The sequence below is a fragment of the Spea bombifrons genome, chromosome 1 (assembly GCF_027358695.1).
Source record: "Spea bombifrons isolate aSpeBom1 chromosome 1, aSpeBom1.2.pri, whole genome shotgun sequence".
NCBI classification, from domain to species: domain Eukaryota; kingdom Metazoa; phylum Chordata; class Amphibia; order Anura; family Pelobatidae; genus Spea; species Spea bombifrons.
The window spans coordinates 24016777-24033931 of record NC_071087.1 but is presented as its reverse complement, the minus strand read 5'-3'; the positions used below and the strand labels follow the sequence as shown (position 1 = coordinate 24033931).

The window sequence follows — 17155 nt, the reverse complement described above, 5'->3', positions numbered from 1 at the left end:
TTGTGTATTGATGCTGCCAGCAGTGTGGGGTCTGCACATCACTTACAGCCACACTGTACCATCATGTACTGGCTGACTTGGCATGATAGGAGTGTGATTGCTAACAGCAATCACAGTCCCATCATGCCTAGGTTCCAGCATTTACTGGTTGGATGTGTAAGTGCTGGAACCTAGGCATGATGGGACTTTGATTGCTGTTAGCAATCACACTCCTATCATGCCAAGTCAGCCAGTACATGCTGAAACCTAGCTAGCTGCCCCCCTTGTGTATTGATGCTGCCAGCAGTATGGGGTCTGCACATCACTTACAGCCACCCTGTACCAGCATGTACTGGCTGACTTGGCATGATAGGAGTGTGATTGCTAACAGCAATCACAGTCCCATCATGCCTAGGCTCCAGCATTTACTGGTTGGATGTGTAAGTGCTGGAACCTAGGCATGATGGGACTTTGATTGCTGTTAGCAATCACACTCCTATCATGCCAAGTCAGCCAGTACATGCTGAAACCTAGCTAGCTGCCCCCCTTGTGTATTGATGCTGCCAGCAGTATGGGGTCTCCACATCACTTACAGCCACCCTGTACCTGCATGTAGGCTCCAGCATTTACTGGTTGGATGTGTAAGTGCTGGAACCTAGGCATAATGGGACTTTGATTGCTGTTAGCAATCACACTCCTATCATGCCAAGTCAGCCAGTACATGCTGAAACCTAGCTAGCTGCCCCCTTGTGTATTGATGCTGCCAGCAGTGTGGGGTCTGCACATCACTTACAGCCACACTGTACCATCATGTACTGGCTGACTTGGCATGATAGGAGTGTGATTGCTAACAGCAATCACAGTCCCATCATGCCTAGGTTCCAGCATTTACTGGTTGGATGTGTAAGTGCTGGAACCTAGGCATGATGGGACTTTGATTGCTGTTAGCAATCACACTCCTATCATGCCAAGTCAGCCAGTACATGCTGAAACCTAGCTAGCTGCCCCCCTTGTGTATTGATGCTGCCAGCAGTATGGGGTCTGCACATCACTTACAGCCACCCTGTACCAGCATGTACTGGCTGACTTGGCATGATAGGAGTGTGATTGCTAACAGCAATCACAGTCCCATCATGCCTAGGCTCCAGCATTTACTGGTTGGATGTGTAAGTGCTGGAACCTAGGCATGATGGGACTTTGATTGCTGTTAGCAATCACACTCCTATCATGCCAAGTCAGCCAGTACATGCTGAAACCTAGCTAGCTGCCCCCCTTGTGTATTGATGCTGCCAGCAGTATGGGGTCTCCACATCACTTACAGCCACCCTGTACCTGCATGTAGGCTCCAGCATTTACTGGTTGGATGTGTAAGTGCTGGAACCTAGGCATAATGGGACTTTGATTGCTGTTAGCAATCACACTCCTATCATGCCAAGTCAGCCAGTACATGCTGAAACCTAGCTAGCTGCCCCCTTGTGTATTGATGCTGCCAGCTGTATAGGGTCTACACATCACTTACAGCCACCCTGTACCATCATGTACTGGCTGACCTGGCATGATAGGAGTGTGATTGCTAACAGCAATCACAGCAAGCACAGTCCCATCATGCCTAGGTACCAGCATTTACTGGTTGCCTGGGTATGATAGGAGTGTGATTGCTGTGTGGACAGTGTGGACGCAACCTGTGATCTATGCCTGTAATTTAGGGGGTTTTAAATATACCTTTTAATGATGTGTTTTTATGTGAATTCCTGTAGGGTTTTCTGTAGAGCCATATCTATATATTTCCATACATTATTTATGTATACCTGCAAATACAGTGTTTGTATGTCTTATTCAGTTGACTAATACCTGCAATGCTGTTTCCATGTATTTATTTGATCTATACCTGCAATGCTATGTTGCATATGCTATTGTATACCTGCAAATACAGGATTTGTGTGTCTGATTCTGTTTATTTGATATATACCTTCAGTGCTGAGATCACAAGTCAATATCAGTTGATCTAAACATGTAAAGCTTGGTTTGTGTGTTAATGTGTTGATCTATACCTGCTATCGTCAACTGGGGCTAATATTAATATATATGGGCAGCAGCGGCATCAATACACAAGGGGCAAAAACACTAAGGGGGGTATAAACGACAATGCAGTGTGAAAAATCCTTCCTGATGTAGACGTCTGTGACGTAGATTTTGTCCTGCTGTTTGTGTGTTTTTGGTTATCAGTGTAGCAGAGCCTGTCCTCGGGTGTGTGTATAGGTGTTGGTGTGGCAGAGCCTGTCCTGGTGTGTGTTTTGGTGTCAGTGTGTCAGAGCCTGTCCTGGTGTGTGTGTGTTTGGATGTGTGTGTCTGGGTGTTGGTGTGACAGAGCCTGTGTTGGTGTTTGTGTTTGGTCATCTGTTTCCTGGCACTTAACTTACAGTAGGAATTATTTAATTTATATTTATCCAGAGATAAAATGCCCTCCTGAAGTTGTAGTGACTTCAGGGGACAAAACGTTCAAGGCCCTGAAATCATTTAGTGGAAAAGTTATTTATTGTGTTATAATATTTATTTCAAGGATTAGTCGCACTCAATTGTGGCTTCAGGCTTCCCATGTTGAATGATCAAGTATTATTTTAGCCCAATAACAAAAGTATAATTCCATAGCACATTACTTTTGGAAATTATGAATGCCCCCCCAGTTTTACTGTGGTATCTTGTGTGCCCCCCCCTATGTATTGTTTCTAGAGTCGCCACTGTTGATGTCGTCATGGAGGAGTGGAAGAGGACTCCAGTGGCAACCTGTGAAGCTCTGGTGAACTCCAGGCCCAAAAGGGTTAAGGCAGTGCTGGAAAATAATGGTGGCCACACAAAATATTGACACTTTGGGCCCAATACGGACATTTCCACTTAGGGGTGTACTCACTTTTGTTGCCAAGGTTTAGACATTAACGGCTGTGTGTTGAGTTATTTTTAAGGGAACAGCAAATTTAGTTATAAAGACTGTACACTCACTACTTTACATTGTAGTAGAGTGTCATTTCGTCAGTGTTGTCACATGAAAAGATATAATAAAATATTGACAAAAACTTTTGTGAGATACTGTATATTTGTATATATTGTATCATGTATAATGTATGTTTGTGCTTGTATATAAAATATATTGTATATGGTAAATGCTGTGTTAAAAAATAGCTGAAAACTTGGCTGTGGTTATATAAGAGCAGTTTTATCCAGGAAGTAACTCATGTGGCAGAAATGTGATTACCATCTGTTAAGATGTAGCCGTATTTTCCATTGTAACAAATGGCCCTGCAACACACATCTCCGTATATATATTTCTTTGTAACGCTGCAGCTCTTAGTTGGAAATGTGTTCAATGATCTTTTGTTTTCTCCAATGAAAGATGTAGCATTGTAGGTTAGAATGTAAGCTTGGTTGGTCAGGAAGTAGTAAGTGCTTGGTAGGGAGTATTCTGAATGAACCGATAAGAAGTCTTTGTCTTTCAGAGTCAATATTTGTTTATACTCCGTTCCCTACTGTATAATACTGAAACAAAATGTGTTTGTAGCCTTCCAGGTGCAAATGCTGCTTCGGAAATAAGATAAATGGAAGCCACAACTGAACTAAAAATAGTATAAGGACTTAATGTAATTGTAACACCTGCTTGATCTTATTTCCCCAGATACTTTAAGAGACCAAGCCAGGCTAAAGTGGTGCCAAATTAGCTATTGGAAGCACATGTGATATGGCCTGATCAAGCAAGATTACTCCCACCTCTCCAAATGTGATCATTTTTAATGCGGGCTCTGAATTAATAACGATAAACCGAAGAGAAGATGAGCTAGGCCAAGGTTGGGCACAATCATAAACCAGCTCTCCTGTTATTTCCCAAGGCTGGCAGTAAACACCATTGAAATGATAATATTGAAGATGTGTAAGAGTTATCACCTAGTCCTAGCCTGACACCACAATATGAACAAAGTACACTATGCTACTACTAATGTGGACAGGGTAGCTGTTATGTATGTGATAATTTCATTTACTTATATGTTGCACTGTTAAATTGAAATTTGCGTGGAAAAGGTGAAGGTTTGCTTGATGCTTGCTACAGAATGATTTTTACTTTTACTAACAGTTCACACTGGAAGTGGCAAGCTATAGTTTTGTCACTGAATATTTTGCTAGCAATCAGGGGCATTTGACAGGCAAGCAACATATAAAATGGAGTAAATTTCTTCAGCCCACAAATGTATAGACAGAGAAATATAATGTGCAGCACCCTCCAAAATAAGGAAAAAAAAAATTGAAAGGTTTGTATCGCCATTTTTATACCTTTTCTGCTGCTCTTATTTGTTTCTTCAGGTTTCTTGAACATATTGGCAAACAATATAAGAGTAATTTAAACTTTCTGTGGATGTGAAGAAAACATAGTGATATAACAAAGAGACATCTCAGAAATCACCTAATCTTTGACTTATGTTTTGATACCACTTACTCTTTTTTTAAAAGTGCTCTTTACAAAGCAGGTTTAAGAAAGGTGTGAAATGGTGGCTCGAGATTAACACTTTGTAGAAGAGTTTCAACCTAGACAGACCTTCTTAATAGCTTTCATTCACATACCGCGTTGAACCGTTCCGAAAATGATGACTCCAACAAAACACAAGAAAACGAAGCAGAGAGCACTGACTTTTTGTTTCCATGTTCTTGTGTTTTTCAATCGCGTATGCGCTCTCTTAATGTTTCCTACCTTCTCCACCAACCGATATCACGTCACTGTCTCCTTTTCCGCAGCTTCACATTTTGCCTTGCCTCTTTTTGTTCTTCTTCCTTTTGTCTTTTTTCTTGGTCCGGTTCTCCCCATCATTGGCTCTGTTAACCTGGCCTCTGGGTCTCTCTTTCTGTGTGAATACATTTGCATTATTCTGGAGTATCTCTGCAAAAAGGTGATGGATAGCCTCTTCTTTATTCCTCCAATCAGGGGAGAGGGTGTGCCTATAAGGGCCCCACCCTTTTGCAGAATTGCTCCAGGAGGGTTGGACAACACAGCAGATAGTGGGGAGAAGTAGACCAAAGAAGAAGAAATAATACAGAAGAAGCAAGAACAAGAAGCGGAGGTGCGGAAAAGGAGATGAGGACATGGAAGCGGTTGGTGGAGAAGCTAGGGAGACATTTACAGAGAGCATGAGGGAGTGTAAGCGATCACTTTTGCTCCATGTGCACAAGTCTACCACTTAGAATACTGTCCTTACCTTTGACAACATTATATCTTATATGCCAAATTGCAAACTTGAGAAGGCAATCCAGACAGCTTTATCTTTCCTTCTTCATTAAGTCTCAGCATTGTACTCTGGGAAGGCCCTGAGACCTCAGGAAGAGAGATCAATGCTGTCAAATATTTCTGTAATTATATTTTATACTTCATATTATAAATGTACAAACAAGATCACAGTCACCCATGTGCAGAATTGCATAGTTAATTTAACCCTTTGAGTGCTGACGAGCAGAAATTAATTTTAAGCATTCAATCGGATCACATGATTTCTATAGTGAGCCTTCATAATGCCATTATTTACACTATAATAATTGGCATTCTAAGCCCAATTTGTCCGCTATCCTAATCTATACATTCTCATGGAATGCAGCATTCTATATAAAAAGTTGGACAAAACTCCACAAAAAAGCATTGAAAACCTTTCTGATTAAATATAATGCAAATGTTATTATATTTGTAAATATAGCCAGGTGGAAAATATACATTACTTACATTGCTATTTAAATCTAAACTTGTATGCAAATTTTCAAATAAACACAAACAGCTTTAAAGAGCTGTGTGAAGACACAGAGGTGAGGAAATGAATAATTTGGTGCATTGAAAAACACCTGGTGGCCATAAATAATTATGGGAAGGAAAAAGGATAGATGTGGGTTTTTTTGGCGTTTAAATCAAGTGATGAGATACTCATGTTTTTGGAACAAAAGGTTGTTTATTCACTGTTTTTCTTTTAAACAATAAACCACATTTTATGTTGCTTTCTGTGAAAACAATACAAGTATAAAAAGCAACAAAAAAAGCAAAATAAAAGAAATACCCGGACAGGCCATGGGGTACACTAGTTGAATGGCCACCTACCATCAAGGCCCATGTCATAATATAGAAGCATAGTAATTGACGGTAGATACGAATCATATTGCACATTTCATCTGCACATAGCATTGCAGGCACATATCAATTAAATAACACAAAAACCCAGCCTTGCTGGTACGGATCAAGTGAAAAATCATAAGCAAACTCAGCATTGAAGGTATAGATCAAATAAATAATGCATGGAAACCCTAAATTCCAGACATAGATCAGAGGTCAAACACCCCAGACTGCACACATAGGACCTGCCTAGCAGTCAGATTGGACGCACAGGACTTGTCATCTTTCTCCCCAATCAGCATGTCTGTGCCATCTTTGCCCCTCACAGACACATCTATGCTCTCACACACATACTCAAGCATTCAATCAGTCACAGATACTCATTTACAAATACTAATTAATTCACTCATTATTCACAGGTACTCATTAATTCACTTATTTACACATACAGTATATACCAGGGACAGTGCCAAAAGCCTTACTGAAATCTAGATAGGCTAAATCTGTTGCTCCTCCCTGGTCTGTTATTTTAGTTAGTAAGTTAGTTTGACAAAATCTCCCTGTGGTAAACTAATGGTGTCTCTGATCATACAAACTATTTACATCTAAATATTTAAAATCCTATCCTTTTACATGGTTTGCATTAATTTTCCAACTACTGATGGCGGGCAGTCTCCTGAAAGATATACACGACTTGCCTGTGATGGCTGAGCTGCTAGTCTTTAAAGTGCCAGGCCCTATTTTCAGCAGCGTCCCTAAGGTGGGGGTGGGCAGTTCACCCCCGGTGCAGATGTCTTTGTGGCCCGATGGCTGCCTAATGCAGCCCGCAGATTACTGCTGTAGAGCTTGCACACTGTGTGAGGAAACTTTCTTTTCCAGTCTAGGTTCCTACTTTCCCTGGGTGAGAAAATATATTTTTGCTCGGACCAGTGAGATCTGAGAGGTAGGGGGTGCAGGAGAATGAATGGGTGAATTAATGAGTGAGTGTTTATGGGCAGAAATGGGACAGGCAGGCTGTTTGGGGGGCAGAGGTTGCACAAGCAGGCTGCTAAAGGAGCAGCGGTGGCACAGGTAGGCTGTTTAGGGGCAACAACGGCACAGGCAGGCTATTTTAGGAATAGGGGCCTACCATGTCAATGTCTGGTAATGTAGGGGCAGTGGTGGCACAGACAGACTGTTTTAGGGGCAGCAATGGCACAGACATGCAGTTTTAGGGGCAGCAGTGGCACAGGCATGGTGTTTCATGGGCAGAGTTGACACAAGCAAGTTGTTTCAGGGGCAGAGTTGGCACAGGCAGGCTGCTAAAAGGGCAGCGGTAGCACAGGCAGGCTGTTTTAGGGGCAGTGATGGGAGTTACGCTGTACCACACTCAATGTCTGACACAGTATATGGTGATAGCAATTATGCTGTACCATATCTGTTCAGTAAATGTTATTTATTTAAACGTATTTATTTATAAGTTCATTTTTTTTTCAGATTTCTAGTTTTTCCAGTTGATATACAGTTTACAAATTTGTGAAATAAATATTCTTGCCAACATTATTGCCAACATAATTTTTTTGTATGTGCGGGGGTGCCACATACAGAATCCGCCCCGGTTGCCAAATACTCTAGGTACGCCCCTGCCTATTTTAGGTCCCTGAGTTAAGGGACATGACTCTTGTGCTATGTTTTTGTTACTGCTTACAGCTATTATTATTATTATTATTCAGCAGTGAAAATATACTACATACGTTACCTGTAGTATATAAATATACGCATATATCTTTAATTAAGTTATTTATTACTCGGATTGATTTATACAGAAATTATCCTATTTCCAGAGATCATACATCCATGTTTTATACATACATGTATAATTGCAGACCACTTTAGTGACTATAATTTAATGCTTTTTGGATTATTTTTAGAAAACAAGGCTTCCTTTAACATTTACATAAGGAGCAGGACATAACAGGCTTTGTTATTAGCTAGTGTCCTTGTACAGACACTGCTTATAAAGTATACTTTTTATTTAATTTTTATTTCTTTAACTTTATTAACTTATGTTTTTAATTTTCCACAAACACAGATGTTTGTGGAACACTAAATTACAGTGATTCTATAACATTATTCGTAAAACAATAAATTACCGTGTTTCTATCAAAGCAGACATTTGGCTCACCTTGAGATATGTAGAGATAATGACTTATTGAAGGTTATTGAAATTCTTTTTTTTCTTCATGCAGGTGTCTGCTTTCTGTGGGAAAATGTGTCTGTGGTGGTTGGTTAACCATTCTTTTAACTCTAAAAATAGAGATTTTTGACATTTCTGCAAGAATATTATGACCTAGAGGACAATTCATTATGTTATAATATTTTATTTAAAGATTTAAAGTGTCTTTCTGAATATATATGTATACTCATACATGACAATTTTCTAAATGAGCTACACCAGAAAAATTTAAAATATTAATCTTATAAGCCTAAGAAGCCCAGCTACAAGATACATAGCAGGCAAACTGGACTCGCTAACAACGATTGCTCAAATAGCGGCCAACGGACAGCCTCTTCCTTCCTCTCCAGGCAGAAATCTCACTTTGAGTACTTATCCATAGTTTCAAGGCCAAGCTATGTAGTCTTCTCCTGCAAGGTCTTAACTGAGCGTGCATAATTAATGTGAGGCAATTTCTTGAAAGTTATCTGACAGGTTTACAGGGTTTTTTTTGTGATGGTACACCACATTACTGCGTACCGCCACCTCCAGTGGTCGGCAAGGTGTCAGTCTCCCTTCCTGGTTTCCCAAAGTGGATAGACTGCCAAAGTAGGATGAGGTCTGTTCCTACAGACCTCTGTTACAGTGCTAGAATAGAGGTCTGTAGGAACAGCCCTTGCACTGCCACTGCCACTGCTGGAGCTAAGTAGAAATAGAGAGGAAGGGGAGAAAGAAAGGGAGAAAGAGAAGGGATAAAGAGGAGTGATAAAGAGAAAGGGAGAGAAAATGAGAAAGAGGAGAGAGAGGTAAGGAGATAGGAGATAAATAATTAGAATGTAGAGAGTGTGTGTGTTTGGAAAGTGTTTGTATGTTAGGGCAAGTGTGTCTAAGGGCAAGTAATCATGTGGCAAGCAAGCGTGTGGTAAGCAAGTGTGAATGTGCGTGTGTGTATGGGAAGAAATGTGTGTGGAAAATACCCACACTTGAGGTATCAAATCTTTGCAGATTGTGTCATGATAAAACTTTTTTTGTATAGTTAATTTTTGATATGACTGGTTTTATGGTTTTTTCCCCCCAATAACTAGTTATTATTAGTAGCATTTTGGCTACCATGGCACCTTAATTGTTATATGATGATTTGATTTTTTTTCTAGTGTTAGTTCCTGCCAAAAAAAATAATAAAATTGTAAAAAAAAACTTTTAAAAAACATAATCTACAATGTAGTAACACAAAGTAGTGTTTATAATCAAATTCAAAAATGATAGTGTTTTTTTACCTACAGAAATTAAGAGATGAACGATCAAGACTGGACTCAATGGTGTTGCTTTTAATGAAACTGGACCAGCTAGACCAAGACATAGAAAATGCTCTCATTACCCCATCTCCACCAGACCAAGCGACAGGCAGTAGTGGGAACAACCCTCAAGTAAGTAAAGGATCTGTTTATGGTACTAAACCTCAAACCTTTTCTTTGCTGACGTTTTCTATTTAAAAATCCTTAATGTCCTATACTACTCTGATTGGTGTCACATATAATTAATGGATCTAATAACCAATAATTTCACCAAATTCCTGTTCGGTCTATGATGAAATTGATGGTGCATAATAATGTACGGTATTTATGAAATTTGTATAATATGAAATATGAAAGTTGTAATACCAAGGCTTAAAATATGAGGTTCTCAATCTAGGCTATAGCAACATGGGTCCTTATTCGATCTGGTCTCCTTAACATTCCGTATAGGGTAAAAATTCCCTGCATGCCACATTCTCTACTTCTGCTGGGAGGGAAAACCCCAACTTATGGAAAAAGTTGTTGATTTAAAACATATGAAACATGATTTAATTCAGGTGGGCATTATCCTACATTTTTTCCAAATGTTTGAATCTGGCCACTATATCCTCAGCACTACCATATAGACCTTACGTATAGCTTGTTAAAAACTTCTCTATTAGCACATTTACAGTTCTTCCTTGCGACAAACACTAACTGTGAACAAAAGGCCTTAGGTGAAGTCAAATCACATTGCATTTTATTAATCAAAGAAGAAATGGATTTCCAGTGGCGTGGTTAGTTAATACCTGCCAGCATAATGATAACATAGGGCTTTAGTACATTTATCTGAATGTTCACTGCCTCAGGTTTAACTGCATGCAAAGTGTACCCTTAATTCTAATCCAGCCTATACGTATTTTGTATAAAAAAAAGTTTGCACAAAAAATTCCAAGAATCCACTATCCCTATTTGATTTTGACCTCGGCACGATCCTGACTATTCAACAATACTGTTCTAGTTTGTCTGCCTCTGTATTTGCAATACCTATGCGTGCATCGTGGGTCCATTCTTGTACAAAGTTCCTAGACCCTCTAGTCTAGCAACTTTGCTAGACTAGAGGGTCTAGCAACCAAGAGCTAGTGCCTCTTGGTGAACAACTTTACTATGGGTTTCTGGTCCTGGGTTCCTCATTCCAGCTTAAATTAAGTTAAATTAAATAAAATTGACGAGTGTATATGATTTAGTCAAACCTTATTACTCCACAGGCTTTCCACAGACATAGTCAACTTTAGTTGGAAAAAGTGACCATCGGCTTGCATCTCATCCAATTTATACTCTGGCAAATGTCTCCTGAAGAGTGAAATAATAAAATATTTAACTTGACAGCCATCCACTTGAATCAGAATTAAACCAAAATGGAGAGCAAGTCATCTTAAATTTTGGTAGTCTCAAAACCCTGACAAAATAAAAATCACACATTGATGCAGAGTAACTCTTCTGTGAATAGATGCACACACTTTAAACTATTTATTCTATACATCTCCTCACCCACACCCAGCAGGCCATTGAGTGGCCTGAATCACCATTGGCCTGAATCACCATTGGCCTGAATCACCATTGGCCTGAATCACCATTGGCCTGAATCACCATTGGCCTGAATCGCCAACCTGGTTCCCCTGTTGCTGGCATTTCCGCAACTGCAGCAGTTCTTGTTAGCCCTGCCATTCCTCTACCCTACTACTAAGCGAGTATTTATATTAAACAACATACTCTTCCATACGAGGTTCAGGTAAACAAACACCTCTCTTCAGTATCCCATTCTTCCAGGTACATAGAGAGTAAACTGTACTGTATGAAGCAAATAGCGGTCGCCTTAGGTTGTTTTAGGATTGCACATATATTGGATTAAAAATGATGAGAGCGTGGGTCAGACTGCGTTCCCATGTACGTCTCCAGATAGGGTTTGTTCTATGAGAACTTACCCTAGCCTGTCAATATATTTATTTTTGGTATACGCTGGCATTTTACACTTAATATTCCCGGGCCATGGTTTTGCCAAGAAATCATCTCACGTACTGAACTAAAGAAAAACAACAGTCTAAAAAGCATCGTTTTAATCATTCATTGGAGCTTAAAGCTGAAAATTGGCATATTGTGTGAATACATTTACGAATAGTTCAGTTTCTTAACACATTAGAACTTATTTTTTTTCCCATAACAGATTAGAGGGCTGTTCTGTTTGGCAGATGTTGACACATCATATGAGCATTTCAACATTGTCTGGTTAATTACACTTCAATTTCTGCTATTTTCCCATGTATTTTAGTCCAGAATTTCCTTTCCTTAAATCATTGTAAGTAAGACCGATGTTCAGATCTGATTCCGCTTGGTGGTGTGAGAGGTGTGTACAAATATTCATTACTTATGATGTGACATTAAGTTGGCAGCCATTGTCTTCAGCTTTTGGGATACATGATAGCAAATTATTTTATTATTAGACTACAAAATAACATAGCCTTAAAGGTGCTGTTCCACCATTTGATTTAAATACTTTTGTAACTAAATGCATCATTAGAAATATCATTCCTACTAGTGTTAATTGTCCAAACCCTTCTCCATTAGCCACGAACATATCATGTGACCCAAAATCATGCATTGATAGGTTGTTGCCATAGAATCTGAAGAAAGCTTAATGATAGTTGTGTTGTCTGTGATTAAAACCTTCTCTCACAGGAAAAGGATGAAATTACAGATCTTCTAAAGTTTATTTGCTTAATGCAATTAATCTTTTGCTTAATAGAACAGTACCTTTTCAATATAGCTGTGACAGTGACACTTTAGAGTCCAACACAGCCGTACTAAAAAGAATGCATATTAAAGTACTTTGTAAGAACTTTAAGATGCATGAAAGTACATATGATGACGGGAGCATCCATTTAAAAACACTGTCAGTTGGTCATCCATATATAAGTGTTTATGAGTACTGTGTTATTAAATCATAGTTCTTAAGTTGTGTCTAAACCCATAAATGATGCATTGTATAATGCAGGATGAATAATTTCCAAGGGGGGGTAAAACAGCAAGGTTTGTACAACAGGAAACTACAATCTAATCTAAAAGCCAAGCAACTGCTGAAGCGTTCTGTGAAGTAATGTACAGGTCTTTCATAGGAAGTCCACAAGAGGGAGCCATCTGAAAAGGAAAAATAATCTGAGGTAAAAAGAGCGATAAAAAGAAATATTCTTGGATGATCTGGAGTGCACATAACTTTGTGAAGGTGAAAACGAGCATGATTCTCGTTTTTTTTTTTTATATAACTTTAAGACTATGTGTAAATCCAACTCCAGTTGGTAACTATGCTGGTCACACGCAGTTCAGAAAAAAAACATTACATTAAGTTATTAAAGTTACATTATAGTCAGATTTCTTTTCCACGACTCTAAGGTCAGCCCCATAATGTTGTGGGATATACATATATCCATATCTGTAAAATATATTGTATATATTCAGCAAAAGCTATAGTACAACGGTTACCAATGCAGACATTAAAAGAAAGTTAACCCACACAGCATCATTTGCCACCTTCTGTATTTTGCAATCTTTTCTGGAAATATATGGGTTTGCCTGCATCAGCTTTTTACTACTACAAAACCTCCGCATTCTAAAAAGGGCTCACACACCTCAAAAACAAATATCAAGTGTTAATTTTATTTTACAATTCGTAGTGGAAATGCAAATTCAAAGCACATTTGATTTTTTGAAAGGGAAGGGTTTCATTTTATGTCTGAAAACTGGCGACTCCATATAGTTTGCTCTTTACATGCGCCAGGTATTCAGTACTGGAATTGGGCACGTTGTCTAGGAAAAGAAAGGCTGCTTTGAACTAATCTAGAAAAAATGAAGGCATGTATATAGCGTCTTTCAACTCTAACCCTACTGGTATTTTTGGAGTCCCATATTTTGGCCACAGCCATCTGGCAGCCGTATGCAGGGTTTACGCTTTTCAGCTGTACTACTTGAGCTATAACTATTGTAGGAGGCTCCGCAGTGCATGTGTAATAGCCTTCCACGGCCTACATATGGAAGAAGCAAACGTTTCCCACAGCCCCAAATGTCTTAAACATGACATCAGTGCACATCCCTAATCTGCTACAGATGTTTCTAGAGCTTGTAAACACTTCACAGGTTAATAAAAAAATTACAGGAAACATTAAACGCCGTCAAAGGGATATTTAAAGTTTCACGGTTTGGGGTGTGTTTTTGTTTTTACTTTTGAATATAATTTATTTCATACCGTACTTAAAACTCGGCAGCTTTATGTTGAAATTTTAAAGGCCAAATTCTGTGTATGAAAGGCCTGTAAATTTTTATTACTTCAAATTCATATTAAAGTATGTTGCCAATAAATGTATTATATAGTATATGTGATTATATTAAATATAGTTGTATTCTGTGTTTATGTTTTGGAGTGTTTCATGGTTCCCTAGCAAACTAGATGAATTCATAGATAACTGTATTTCTCCTTGCCTTTTTTAATGTTTTATTATGGTCTTGCAAGATATTCCCTATGACTTCTCCTTTAACATTAGTTGTAGTAAACATCATACAATAGAAAGGTCCTACAAAAATTAGTCTAATGGCAAGAAAAGCTAAAACTATAACTTTTTTCGGTCTTTGTCCCCAATAAAACATAGAATTTCATCATTAGTTATATAGCAGTTTCTATGGTCTTTAGCCAGTCAGAGCTTTCCTTGAAGTAGCTTTGAAAGGTCTGACATTGTTTGCCCAAAACTAAACAAATATATAAAGATAATGCAGGAATAGAATTGAGACTTGGGGAAGAGCTTACTTGGCATGGTTGGAGAAGATTTTTATTTTGTGGGATATACAGTATATTGGCTGTATTGTATCAGGTTATATGATGGATATTTGTGTAGAACAATTAACACTACCCTAGAAGAAAAAAAAAACTAACGCACAAATAATGGATTAAAGTACCACTGGTGTGACTCCAAATCAGTGACGCAATCACTAGGTAGTAAAGAGGCCTAAAAAACTATGCTCAGAAGTAGGGTAATTTGGTGAGCCAGAAGTCAGAGGAAAATAGAGGGGTTTGTGAATCCTCATCTTCAGAATGTAACAAAGTGTTTTTATTTTGTGATCTGGTAGATTCTAAATTTCAAGACATTCACATGACTTGTGGTGCTCCAGGCAATGAACAACATCATAATGAAGTGTTCTGCAGCACACTAGGCTTGGTGTTGTCTGGTATCTCCCTGAGCATTTGATTGCATTCTTAACCTTTTGTATCCTGATTGCACATGACTTTAACATAGGAACACAAACTTAGACTATTTCCTTTCAGTGTTAAAATGTGGTGTTCTGGATTTTGATAGAAAGCAATAACAAGAGCCTTCAACAAGGCAAAATCATCCGTTTTTCTGAGTTAAATTATTATACATTATAGCTTTATTGCAATGTTAAACCCTAAGAATTAAAAGTGAAAATGTACAAAATTGCCAATAACGTTAACGCACATTAAGGTCATGCTGGTACAGACTAAGCAGGCCCTGCTCTAGCAAGCTTACAATCAATTAGGAGGAATGAGAAAAGTTACATAGTAAATAACCGTTAGAAAAGTATAATTCAAGTTTTATTTCATCTAAACAAGGGAAAAACCTTTCATCAAAGAGAAATTGCACTATTCTCAAATTTAACTTAACCCCCTAACAATCACATTTTTCATTTGATCATCATCATCATCATCATAATCTGTGGGCTTTTTAACCGTCTGAACAGGGAAAAATCTCTCTTCAAAGGAGGGAACAACTATTCTAAAATGGTTAACATCAAGACAATATGGTTTTTCATTTGATCTTCATTATAATTTGTGGGCTTTTACATTGTATATGTATAAACCTGTATAATTATGTTACATTTATATATCTTCTGTTCCAGTAAATCTTCCAGCGCCAATTCATATGTTGGCTAAATAGTGTGGGATTGATCTACTAAAAAGGGATTTGGCAGGAGTTTTATCTCAGGAATTCACTTTTTAGAATGCAAGGCCAACCCGCGTGAACTTCTGCTTTAACTATTGGCCTATATAAAGAATATTTAAATGAGTGAGATTTGTCAGATTTGAAATGGTGTACATTTCAGAACAGCTTTAAATGTCATGACATTAATATATAATTTGATGTGCATGATAATTATTTGATCCCAACTAAGAAAACAAATTCATATCCTAACTGCATTAACTACTCTTTGCTGATATGAGCAGTTGAAAGTATTTATACCACTGATGGGCAATCTTTGACATCAAGGCAAGGTCATAACAGGTCATGTAAGACAATATGATGTCGGTCTACATGAGAATATTTCTACATTATACACAGGGATTAGTAATTTTCTCCACCCTGCAGTGATCAGTTCTGTAAATTCTCATTTATAAAAAGAGAGGGTGTCCCCGACATGCATTTATATCTGAGTTTTAACTACATAGGCTTCAATTTGGCCCAAATCTTCATAGAATTATCATAGAAAGTGTATAATAATTGCAAATTTAACCATTGTGGGGGGGGGTTAACATTTATGATATTTAAGCAGAATAGGACCAATGAGAAAACCCTTATAGTCTTCTACTTGCACACTTATTTAGCTGAAAAATGTTCAGTTCATGTATTTGTTTTACAGCCAGCGTTGTATCCACACCTTAAAGTTTTCTAAGACACATGATGAATATATATTTAAATGCATTCTGTTAATGACGGTTTCTCTTGTGGTTTGCCATTTATTATCAAAGTCCCTTCCTTTTAAAACGTATCGTTAAAATTGCCCCTTGTATAATGGAAACACTGCATATTTGGCTAAACTCCAACATTGAAAATTTGGCAAATTAGTGACTCAAACATACGGTAATCATTTTTTCAGTATGCACTACAAATACAGTGTGTTTCTTGCAGGAGACTCAAGATGGTACAGAGGATGTAGTAGATCCTGCTTCTGTTGGCCATTCTCTAAAGAACGTCTCACAAACTGTGGCTACCGACTGGGCGTCATATCCAGGCTTTGTAAATGGAGCCAAGCCAAGGATGTCTGTGAGTATTACACTGTCCCCAAGAAAGTTAGTAAAAACATTACCAACTCGCAACCCTTTAGAAATAGTATACAAAAATATAAACGATAAAGAATTTGTTACTCACTGATTCAAGGAATATTCAATTCTATAATGTGAACGGATATACTGTTTGTTTACGTAGACACAGTTTAGTTGGGAGACACTCCTGGTAAATGCTTGCTTTGTAAGTGTTGCTTGTAATGCAAACAGTGACCTACCTCCATATCAGTAATCTCAGAGCACATTTATTCCAGGGCTAAAGCTATGGTGGTGAGAAAGAGTCTTAAAAAGGAATAAAAACGGTGAGAGCAACAAATGACAGCTCCATATTGCAAACTTTTTATACAAATCTTGTGTGCAAACCAGTTAATTTACATGGTAAAACAAGATGAGCACTAGCCCTGATATAAATTCTTATGCATATAAAAACCCTTACGCTGACTTAATTATCTTGGTTT

At 38.2% G+C, this 17155-nt stretch overlaps 1 protein-coding gene across 1 annotated transcript in view; it reads left to right on the top strand.

Moving 5' to 3' along the window:
• Positions 1 to 16929, top strand: part of LOC128479311 (rho GTPase-activating protein 7-like) — a 38478-nt gene extending 21549 nt beyond the window's left edge. Inside the window, exons 3-5 of the mRNA XM_053458209.1 lie at positions 9584 to 9727; positions 16543 to 16677; positions 16840 to 16929. Coding sequence (XP_053314184.1) covers positions 9584 to 9727; positions 16543 to 16677; positions 16840 to 16929 — 369 coding nt within the window. The remainder of the gene's footprint in view (positions 1 to 9583; positions 9728 to 16542; positions 16678 to 16839) is intronic.
• Positions 16930 to 17155: the final 226 nt, after the last annotated feature.